The sequence below is a fragment of the Coturnix japonica genome, chromosome Z (genome assembly GCF_054131305.1).
Source record: "Coturnix japonica strain WE chromosome Z, WE-NBRP24, whole genome shotgun sequence".
NCBI classification, from domain to species: Eukaryota; Metazoa; Chordata; class Aves; order Galliformes; family Phasianidae; genus Coturnix; species Coturnix japonica.
In genome coordinates, this window is record NC_140702.1 from 13969615 (window position 1) to 13981849 (window position 12235).

The window sequence follows — 12235 nt, forward strand, 5'->3', positions numbered from 1 at the left end:
TAGTGTCCCTGAAATCCAGTGGTGCTGGTGCTGAGCGAGGGCATCTATCATTAGGAAGATGAGCCAGGCTGGTATCCAGGTGTGTTTTTATAGACCACAATGGCTGTGAGCACTAATAAATTTCCTTCATGCTGCCAAGTCAGCTGTACAACAGTCTTCAATCTGCCACGGGATAAGATCAACCTTATGTGTCTTCTCTGCCCTCTGATGTTTGCCAGTTACTTCAGTAGCACCTTCTTGTCATCTTTCTCTGCTTGCATTACTGCATTATTTCTTGCGAGGGTCTCGGTCCCATGAAGGATGCAGCTGCTGTTTCTGACACTGGGACCACTTTCATTGCTTTTAATTGACATGGCATAAAGGTATAGTGCAGTTTTAGAGTAAGAAACTGATACGAAAACTGATGTGAAAATCCTAGAACACACTGACTCCTTGTGGTTCTGAAAGAACAACCTTCACAGCCTATACCAGGAGGAACAAAGACAGCAGAACATCCTCCCTTCCATCCCCACACCTGCATGCCTTGGATCAAACTGCATGGCGAAGAGTAGCCTAGGCAGCAGGTGACAGAACAACTCATTCTATGTAGACAAAGACGTGGAGCAGCAGGAGTATAATGTGCAAAGATGCCACAAGGATGACTGTTGATGAAACGGTGTAAAAAGCACATTTTAAAGTGGAAGGAGACTTATTTGGAGTATGGGGCAGTACAATGTCTGATCAACTGAATATTAGCATGCCATAAATCCAAATTAGCAGGATTCTGAAGCTCCAGAGCCATAACTTTAAAAGACATCTTTAATAAGGTGAAGCGAAAGCTAAACAAGTACATTTTTCACTGCCATAAACTGCATGGGAGAGCTAAGGAAGCCAGGATTTCACCTCCATGGACGCTGTGTCCTCACACCCATATGAGATTAGTCTGCAAAGCCCTTCTTCACCTCACTCTTCAGTCTGATATACTTAATTTCTCTTCCAGTTAAGATTTTTTTTTCACTTTCTCTGGCCTCCATGACATTTAAAGTCCTCTTGAGTTCACTGACTCATTAATACTCAAAAAAGCACCATACCCTAATTAGCAGGCTGTGATGTTGTCAGTCACGACCTTCCTGCATCCAGTATCTTCCAGCACAGAAATATATGCTCTATAGATATTGCTGCTGACTTCCTGGAATTGTAACAAGAAATGAATTCTACAGTCCTAGAAAGTACAAAATCCCATGGTAGCAGTAAGATTTCTGTTAACTCCACTGAGACTGTGCTTATTTTTTGCCATACAATTTAAATGCATTTAATGCATATTTAAGCACATGCCATTTCATTATTTATTTAATATAAAGCAACTCAAGTAGCACTCCTGATAATGATTCCTCTTAGGCAGCTGCAGTGAAAGACCACAGCAGACTATGTAATTCTTACAAGACTTCCCTTTTTATATATAACCTTTATATATATATATATATATATATATATATATATATCCCTTTAAATATATAACAGTTATGGCCTCACTATAAAGCTTGTTGGACTCATGGGAAAATCTCAATAAATGCAGTCCTGTTTGGATCACACTTCTAACTGTGAAAAAGGCCCATAAAGTGTCTGGAGCTTTCATCTTCTGTGGTTTGATATTGCTAATGCTCACCTGCAGTTACTTGCTGGTTAGTATTTCTAGATTGTTTTAATAGTATACATAATAGGCAGTTTTCAGCTCATACACAGCTACAGACACAATACCTCTAAATTAATTTATATTTGCATAAATCAGAAACAACAGTCTGCACCCTTATATATTATACTTTAAATTTAGAAAACAAAAGTCTACTTGATTTAAATGCTGAATTCCTGGATAGAATACTCTCAAATAAAGTCTCGCTTGGATTATTCTAAGTGCTTAATCTTGTAACAGAGAGATAGCTCATAAAAGCATGTGTTCTGGTGGCATGTCAGGAGGTAGCTTGGAAATTTCCAAGAGAGAGCATTAGAGATTTTTGAGGATTCATTTCAAAACATGGTGATTGGAAGGATGTACCAGATGGGGCTTGTCAGAGTGACTGCAGGAGTCTGCAGTGTATTCCCCAGGGCTTCCACAATGTTGTGAGACATCAGTGCTGGATGTGCTAGCACACCATCACATGTGATGGAGAGAAACTTGTACTTCCAGGAAACGGTTTTGGTGATCTTTTACCTAAGTGTCTCCAACAGAGGACTCACAGCCAGCTGTGCCTACCTCTCCCAGATAACTGAACGCATACCAGACCAAGTAAATCACACTTAATGTCTCCACTGCAGACCTGTAAAGTCAGGTGAGATAATGCAAGGAAACTGCAGACGGTGGGACTCGCAGGTGTAGCACTTAAATGAATCTCAGCAGGTCTCGTATTTTCTGCCAAGATACAATGTGGAGAGTAACTTTGCCACTGCCATTAAGCATTTTGAAGACAAAGCAATCGGGAGAGATCAAAGTACCACCATACTAAATCAGCAGACACAGATACAAAAACGTACCATGAATTTGACAAAGAAAAGCTGACATCTGTCACAGCTGTGACAACGGTAGGGTAATACATGAAAAGCTCATGGTACTGCTGAAAGCATGACACCTTTACTAGTAGAAAAGAAAGCCAGGTGTAGGACCACCTCCTGAAAGATCCTCCCTGATCTTCAGCTTCTAGTGATGGATGCTTTCTTGTTGACATGTTTGGAACATATCTTCTGTCCTCTGGGCTTACACAATCATTTTCCCTTGGATAATCTGGGCTTCTCAACACGCTCCCAGCTTTTACAGTACATTTCCAACATGTGACATACAGTAGAAGCCTGAAAACAAAGGCCCTGCATCAAAGAACATGTCATTGACAAGCTCTGCTCCCTGGGAGAGTCTACAATCCAGAGCCTTGCTTTTGGATTTGATAAACATTCCTGGATCCAGACCTTAGACTGCAGGGTTGCAGAGCAAAGAAAGGCAATGGGAATGCTTATGTACTTACAGATAATCTCTTCTTTTCCCTGCCTGTGGCACTGAGATGTAGATCACTCACAAGCAGATGGTGTTGCTTTACAGAAACCATACTGGAAACTAAGATGTAAAATATCTGGACTTGCCACAAGACTGGCTATAACAGACAAAAGCTATAGGGATACATGCTTTTGAAGCAACCTGGTAGCAAATTCTCTCTTTCTACCCCAAGTCTCTTGCTTCTCTCCATGCTCCTTCTCTATTCAGCCCATGCCTGCTGCAGTGCAGCAATGCAGTTGCTGCCTGTCAGTCAGGGACCAGATACAGCAACCAGCTGTCCTGTCCCCATCTATCCCCATCTGCACACCTCAGTGCCTCTCTACAGCATTTTTAATGAGTTACCTTTTGCAACCCAGTCTAACCACTGTGAAAATATGCACTGGCCTGGCCACAGCAAGGGATAAAAGCTTTTGGAGGTGGCTTTTTCAACTCAGACTTAGCATAATGTCATCACCAGGGGACTAAGGAGCTATAAAACAAACAAGGTGGCAAGCAGATTGTAGAGGTGTCAGGAAAAGTGCCAGGTGTCTTCCAGGATGTGACAGGAAGGCAGGACAAATGATCAGATCTGCTCCAAGGCAGCCTGCTGGTCTGCATGCTCTCAGGATGAATAACTGACCTTGTACAGAAGTCAGGTTTGCACAACAGACCATCTGCCAAGCAGTCTGAAAAACAGGAATGCTGTAATTTTTTTTTGAGCATCCAAAGATCTGACATTAGGAAAACAACTGACATAAGCACCTAGGATTCAGGCAGCAGAAGGGATGAAAGCAGTAGAAAACGATCCAAACAAAATGTTTGTCTCTATCTTCTGCCTGCAAGTGAGCTTATAAACTCATTGCCCATAGTGTGGAGAGCAGCCTGCTGCTTCAGATGAAGGCTCAGGACACTGCTGCAACCTTCACCTGAGTTAAGACTGCGTTCATCCTGCAGCTATCCTCTACTGTTCAAACAGCAGCCTGGATTCATTCAAATGAATGTTTCTGTTGTTGGTTTTATTTTTTTTTTCTCCAAAAGATGTGTGTACCTGTTTGTAGATGATGGTATAAAATGTGTAAGGTTAGAAAACAGGAGGAGATGAGGCAGCTGTGGTCTCCAGCTGCCCATTTGCTTAGAAGAGTAAGATCTTAAGGTGACAGAAAACTGCTTTAACATCTTTTTGCAGCTCAGTGGTGATGTGTATTTACGGCTAAAAGAAAGGTGTGCAGTCAGGCTGCGGCCAGCTGCCCCTGAGGTGCTCCTCCAGGCCTTCACCTGTGGCTAATCTGATCTGATACTGATATTCCCTGGGGCCTGCCCAGGGAGGTGGTGGAATTGCCATCCCTGGCAGTGTTCAAGAGGCATCTGGATGAGGAGCTATGAGATATGGTTTAGTGGTTTGCTGTAGCTATAGGAGGACGGTTAGACTAGGTGATCTTGTAGGTCCATTCCTACCTTGTGATTCTATGATTCCATGATTCTATGATTCTATGCCTTAGCTCAGTATCGATGACATGTGAAGGACTGGAAGCAAGCCATGTGACAGTCATTAGATAAAATGCATTTCTAATCCCCTCAGCATCAGAAGGACCTTCAGGTTTGAAAACCTGAGCTAGTGGAGCAGCTGGTTGGATGGATACCCCGGACACATGGCTTGCCCTTGGTAAGATTCTGTGCAAGCCTCACTCAGAAGATGCACACCGAGCCCTTCAGACACAAGGCCTGTTCCCAGAATGACATTCTCCTGCCTCCCATCACTGCTCTGGGTAGCACCATGCCTGGCTGGTGCTTCCTGGAAGCAGCATGGTGATATTTCAGTATTTCATCGCTCCACTCTTGTCAGAGCACGTGAAAGTCCACTGGGGAGACCCCTCATTCCGTATTCCTTGTGATCAGCAGTTGTACCGCAACTAATTGCCTGTTGATCTCTGATGAGAAGGTTGTACCTCTGAGACTCTCCTTTCAGAGCTGAACTGAGCAACTGCTAAAACACCTCAGACAGGCTGCTCATCTATTTGGGGCTTTGCTTTTTAAATACTTTCCAAAAGCACAGTACAACAGCGTATCTGTCTGGAGAACAGCAGGGGAATGTTTAAGAGTACATTAATATTAAAAAGATCATTTCTGCCTCTTGTTGCCATCTTTTTCAAAAAGATGAAGAAACAGGTAGGTCTGGGAAAAAAAAAAAAGAAAAAAAAAAAGGTAAAATATTTAAATCACCTAAAAAATATTTACAGAATTACCAAACTGGTGGGTGTACCTCTACAACTGTTGTGCTCCAGACATTTTCCAAACCTCAGCTTTCTCTGTTAGAGAGAACTTTGTAAGAGTGCAGCTCAGGCTCTGAGTGAGAAGAGGTTAAAGCAGTACGTTTTCTGCTATAGCTGGTCACGCAGACTGAGACTTCAGAGGCAAACACGAGAACAAAACACCTACAAATATTTTGTAGTTCATGTAAGATCAGGTAATCCTTTCTCATAAAAACCTATTTGTTTTATTCCTACACTAGAAAGTGGGAACAATTCAGAAGCTTAGCTTTGTTCCATGAAGCAGAGACATGTCTGTCTAGGAGACACCACTAATGCCACTGATTTACCAGGATCCCTGAGGTGATTAACCCCAAACCATGAGTCAACACTGTTTTACTCAGGCCTAAGACCTGTGTTTGCAGTGCGCACTGTGCTTCAATACTCTATGCTCAATTCTGTAACCTGATGGCAAAGCTTTACAGTGCAGCTTTAAATAATGCCATCTTCTTACAATTTGCAGGAGTTTTCCAATATCTCTCATAGGAACTGCATGCATGGTCACAACAGTGAAGCAGAAAAACAGGATGTAATCTATGTGATAGTTAATGATTTAGGTAATAACCATGCAAAGAACAGAGGACTAACTTCATTTCCAAGCCCATGTTAAGGCTTACGAAAAAAGGACTGAAAGCCTACCAATTACTCACCCAGTATGCTCTGAACAAAACAAAGGCAAGATTTGAGCATTCTTGAAGCTTAACTTGATGAAATTACAGATTTACTATATATGATATCTCTATGGAGGGAGAAAAGCACTAGCTTTAAGTCATAAATCGGAGCGCCTTAGGCCAACCATAGAAAACACTGTCCTTTCCAAAAAATATTACCAGCCTAAATGTTGGAGGAAGTGATTCTGAAGTCATGTTCACAAAGTCAAGACTGGATGGCCATCAGTGTGAATGCAATGTTTTACTAATGTGAAAGATGGAGCTTGGCCTGTGCAGTGTGGAGGTATGTATACAACCTTTATTAATAAATTTTATGAAAGCAAAATAAGCGATTGGTTCTGGAGTTCTTGATTTGTTCCACTGGCATAATGTTTTATCAGTTCAGCCACCTGAGACTGATGGTAGATAGTTTCACAGCTGTGTACTAGCAGTTAAATTACCAGTATAAAATTGTGGACAATACCATGAATCACACTTCTGCTGTTGAAAACATCAAATAAACAAGGGAAATTTTCTGTTGGCATCCTGTTCCCCAGAGGGACTGTCACTTGGAGAGGATGCCTGCCTTTGTGTCACCTGCAGACATGTATTCTCTCCATAAACCCTTCTGCTCACTTTTATTCGTGACCACAAATTAGTGGCAAATATAATCAGGAGCGTCTTCTAAAATGGCTGGACTGTGGAATTTGGCTGAGGCTTAAATTTCAGCACAACTCCCCTTCATCCACCTTGGGAATGAGGCAGTGTGAGCAGTCCTGCTTCTGCGTTTTTTTCTTGCTTTCCCAATACGTACTGGACCCTCTGAGCTACTTGAAGACAAGTTGTCTACTGCGTGATCCGGTTCCTGCATGAACAGTTCCTAGCAGAAGAGACACTGAAAATCAGTCTGGCTACTTGCAAAGTACTCTGCCAATTCGATGCAAAAAGTAGAGTTTTTCAGAGTATGTCAGTTCTCCTCTGATTTAATATTCATGGAGAATGCTGGCAGTAACACCATTAAGGCCTCAGAAACACTAGCAAAACCCAACCTAAAATATCAGGTTGTGTGTCCATGCTTTTGTCTCTACTCTGCGTGGTTATTTTGCCTGAGTAAATTTCAGGATGATCTAAATCACCTAACTGATCCAAACAACCGCAGCCAAAGGGACTTCAGAACTGAAATCTAACCCTAAAACTGCATATAGAAACCACTTAAAATCTCTGCTGTCAGCAAAACAAAAATCCTTAACCAGCCTCTAACCTCAGACCTTTGAAATCACTCATACACTTTAATGGATACTTAAATACCCCTCTGTCACTGGACTTTCCTCCTGAAGTGCTGTCAGATGATAATTAACTGTAGGGTAACTGCTGTCTTGCAGACAGGTCGCTTTCTGATTTTATTAAGAAACCATAAATTATGTAGCAGTGAATTTTGACTGGAAAAAAGAAAAAGCTGAGCTAATAACAACAGACACACTTTACCTTTGGGTCATGTATTCCAGAAAGCTCTTCGTAGATCTTCTCTCCGACCATGACAGCAGCTAGGTTGGCTGTGTACGTGGACAAACAAAACAGACAGAAAATAGCCCATAGATTCATTAAAAACCTTCCAGTCCAGCACTTGGGGGGTTTGATGGCAGCTGTTCTTCCAAACAAGATCGCATAGCAGACATTCAGGGCAGAGGAGAAAGAGAAGACTTTGTTTCTGTTCCTTCCCTTGGGGGTCATCCCAAAAGGACTTTTCCACTCGTATAAGGTGAGGAAAACAGCAGTGATGTGGAGCGCAACAAATATCCCCAGCCACATAGTCCAGTGAAGTGGCCACATGAAGGCTCCAATCGGAGCTGCCGTGTCCCTGGTCCTCACCAATATCCCCAAACTAGTGGAAAAGAAAGGGCTAGTGAAATCAATCACTTGGCTGCGGGCAGTGTTAATGCTAAATGATGTCACTGCCATGTGAGCTGTCCCAGAAAGAAGGTCTCCCACCAGCCCAGTCCAATGACCATTCTTCCAGGCTCCGTATTTCCCATCGCCAACAATGTACAAGTCAAAATCAAAGTTCATATCCTCAGCCAACTTCTCCAGCAGGTCAATGCAGTAGCCATAGCAGCACTTCTTCAGCTCAATGGGAACGGTGTCATTTCCTCCTTGAAGGGTTTCAAACAGGTTATCCAGCACAGCTGAATCATTGGTCAAAGGATCCAGGCACAGCTGCCCTGCTGGGCAAAGACCTTCATCATCTACATCTCTTGTGAAGACAAAAGGGTGCTCGATAAGAGTTACCACTCTGAGGTGCAGCCGAGTGGGGTGCTGCATGTGATTTTTATGTCTCTGGGCCTGTTCTGGCCATATCCCATAGTCCATGACAATCTTTCCTTCTTGCCAGCTCCCTAGACGAGTCCACATAGGGTTCCCAACAGGGTCATGCTGCAGGTTCCAGATGAAGAAGTTGTTTTCTGAGCTGACGACAGAGGAGCCTTTCACCTTAATGTGGCCACTGAGACCATCAAAAGTTGTGTTAGCTAAAAACCTGTTGGAGAGAGAAAGCAGAGTAATCAGAAGCAGACATCGCAAGACATATGCTGAAATTTATGCAGGCACCGTGAGTTTATGTTTAAGGGACTAGAGTAGGAGATCTGGCTAAACACTAAATATTCACAGCCTTCCTCTGCCACGATAACTAGGCCACTTATGATTAAAATACCTGGGAATGCTCTCTCCCCTATTTTATGTAATGCACATGGAAACTATTCAGGAAAGGCATTTTATTTACTTACTATTAAAAAAATTGAGAGGTTTTTTTTTTTTCTTTTTTCAGTTGCTTTTGCCCGTTTGCTTCATATGTAAACGAAACATAGGTAGTTCTCAACTGAACTTAAAAGAGATCAGCAGTCAGATTCCCAGATAAAAATATGAATGAAAGTGGAAGAATGGAAATGAAGTAAAGCCCTTCCAAGAAAAATAACAGCATCTTAGTAAGATGTAGCATATGTAAGAGAGGCTACTGAAGTGCTGTCAGCTTATTTCAAGCACTTTCAAGTCAACCAACCCAGATTCTAAATGCCCGGTTGGCACTGGGTGGTCACTGTTAGCCACTTTGGAATTAGGGAAGGGGCTCAGTAAAAAAACTTTGCCCTAGAAGAAAATCTTAATTCTTTAAAATAATAATAAAAATAATAAATTAAAATACCTGCAAAAGCAATGTTCTGAAAAGTGCAACTTTGGTACAGCTGATCATGAGGTATACGAATTCTGCACTGCACATTGTTTGGTTTTTGGACATTTACTAGCCCAGATCTTCAGAGTATTAGTATTTCCTCTGCATTGGGCTGGCAACATTTGCTGGTAGCTGTCATCCACCTGTGTATAACACAGCTTCTGGTAACTCATTATTCAGTATGCTAAAATGATACAGATAAAGGAGCAGAGAAGTGAGTGGGAACATGACCGGCTGAACTGCTCTCTGTTAATGAGAAAGATGCTGTGCACTTTGCAGGGACTGCAAAGGCACCCTGTTACGACTATGAAAGTCTTGGTAGAGTGATTCCATTCAAAACAACAGAGTTATATTGCTGCTAATATGGTGTAAGGTAAGCGAAGCACATATTTTTCAGTAAGAGGCATTCAGATGATGGACTATTTAGCTGTCATAGTAGAACGTAGCACGTCATAACAGCTCTGAGAATTAGATGAAAGCAAGTATTGAAAGAAGTATAAAGTGAATAGTTGTCACTGCAGCCTCAATAGACAAGACATAAACTTTAAGTAGTGTTAATTGTTTATCAATAGCTAGAGGGGAAGAAACTAACCTTAAATAGATTCAAAAAGCATTAACCTGCAGCAAGCGTCTGTGTATGCACAATGCTGACTGCACTGCACTGATGAAATCTGTTAAATTTTTATGTCTCTTCAGCAGTAAAAACTCTGCATGTGTGCAGATCATACTAATATTTGCCCTGAGCTAAGAACAAATTTAAGAAAATAAATAATACAGTTCAAGTATAGCTGCATGTATGAAAGCCTTTTCTGTGATGGCTTCAAAACTGCTCTCAAGAAGTCTACCATGAGTTAAGTTAGGAGAAAGACCTTAGAATCACTGAATCATTAAGGTTGGAAAAGACCACTGAGATCATCTGGCCCAGGCATCAACCTAAACGATGACATGAGCCAGGATGATACAGCCAGTACTGTTAAGAACAACAGATCCATACACTACACTTTACCCGAGACTAAGAATTATGCCCAGAAATACACACAAATGTTAAAAACAAACAGGACTGACGCATGACTGTGGATCACATTTAAACAATCCTTTTCCACTTAGTCTAGTGTTAGCTAAATGTGACCATAACTTCATTAACCAGCGGTGTCAGTCATGTGTGATGGGTGCTATCCTACCAGGCTGCTTCTCTGTTTGACAGTGTCTGTGCATGTTTGCAAATGTAAACATCAAGACAACAGCTACAGAGGAAGGCAATCCCAAGCACTAAAGGAAGGTTCACATAACCATGAACTTGTTTGTTTTCTATCTCTCTTTTCCTCAGTCTTTGTTAAAAAAAAAGAAAAAGAAAGAAAGAAAAAATGTGCAGCTTCTTCCTTACAAGCACTGCTGGGTTTATATGCTGAGGTCATCACTATGACAATAATTGAAGGCGTAGATGTGTCTGTGCACAACATTATGAAAGAAGCAGCATGGAAAATAGTGTTAACAACTCCTTAGTGTTAACAAGGCCAAATCTGAGCGATGCAAATTCCTAAGAGGTATAAATTAGCAAAGTTCTGATTGGTTTGGCCCCAAATTTCCACTGCGGCACAACCTGAATGTTAGAAAGCTGCAAACCTGGAGTTTGGGGAGTAGATGAAGCTATGGAATAATGTATTAGATTTATTTCCTACAGGTAGAACGAGAACAGTGAAATTTATGCACTGTGTTCTCTGACTTTCAGTGCAGAAATAAGCATGCCCATGAGAGTGAACCAAGCACTCTGTGCCTGTCCTGTAGTTGAATTGTGTTGGAAGCATTTACCTGAGAGATTTACTAACATTTAAACATACGACTTTGCTACCTTCTCGAGGTAGTAGCTTACTTTTGCAGCTCATTTGCATGTTCCATATTTTTGGTAGTGACAGGACATTAATCAAAATAAATGAGGGGAACCATGTGGGAGATGCATTTCAACAACACTCTGTAAAAGTTGCAAGAGGCTCTGGCTGCTAATCTTCTGCATGCACTACGTGCAGTAGTACTGAATTCATGCCACAGTCTGCATAGCAAAACTCAGTCACTTTAAAAAATAGATTTGAGAACCTGACTACATTATTTAGACCAGAAGCCTGTAGCCTGAGATCCCTGAGACTTACAAGTGTCATGTATCACACCGACACAATGGAAATATCTATCTGATATACACATATCAGTATATATACTGATATACTGAGCTGGTCCTCTTCAGAAGGGGTATGGACAGGTTCATGCAGAAAGATGTGCACGGATTTCAGAAGGTGAAGGGACAGATCCCCAGTGAATTAATTCCTCGATGTGTCCATGTCTGTGAGCTGATGATTGCACTGACAGACTGTGGTAGCTGTCTTGGTGCTTTGCTAGCATTACTTAGCTTGACCAAGAAATCCCAAGAGTGCCACTTTTCAGCTTTCTTCCTACCTTTATTACTGTGCTTTGTTTTAAGAACTGGTTGTTATTATACTCTAGCAAAGACTTCTTTGTAGAATGACTTAATTTAATGTTTTCACTTCCACTCAATTTCAATGGCTTGGCCATTCTGTATCTTTCTTGCAAAAACTACCAGAAGCAAGAGCCAGAACAGGCAAGCAAATAGCAGGCTGGAGAAATTACCCAAGGCAAATTAAAGCTGTGGGACTAGTTAAGGCTATAAGAAAAGACGAAGCTTTTAAATGTTAGTATCTCATTCTGCCAACAGGGATGTTCCCAGGAGCAACAGGAATAGATCTGGGAATCAGACTTCTTGTAGGAGGAATAAAGATGGGATGTTTACAACAAGCACGTATTCCTCCAATTCCATACTCTTATCGATAAAAGCCTGCTTTGCCATGGACCAGACAGCTTCCTTGTTAACAGCTGTTCTGCCCTTGGATGTCACTTAAATGGCTGCAGAGTCAGTGCACAAGCACTGACCTGATGTTCCAGCATGGAAAGTGCTGCTACTCAGCAGGTTGCAGCTGCAGAGTCAGTGCTCATGTCTCTGCATCTCCCCATGCCCAGCCACCGCAGCCCGGAGGCAGCGTACCAAGACAGATGA

The 12235-nt window shown here is 41.9% G+C and overlaps 1 protein-coding gene across 2 annotated transcripts in view; it reads right to left on the reverse strand.

The window, feature by feature from the left end:
* GRIN3A (glutamate ionotropic receptor NMDA type subunit 3A) overlaps positions 1–12235 on the reverse strand; it is a 60599-nt gene that overhangs the window by 18810 nt on the left and 29554 nt on the right. The window contains exons 3-4 of one of the 2 annotated variants that reach the window (XM_085529841.1): positions 7440–8487; positions 6254–6834 (exon numbers count right to left, since the gene is read on the reverse strand). In XM_085529841.1, coding sequence (XP_085385967.1) covers positions 6673–6834; positions 7440–8487 — 1210 coding nt within the window. In that variant the 3' untranslated portion in view covers positions 6254–6672. Of the gene's footprint in view, positions 1–6253; positions 6835–7439; positions 8488–12235 lie in introns of those variants that run through there. The other variant, XM_015849825.3, reaches the window with a different exon arrangement.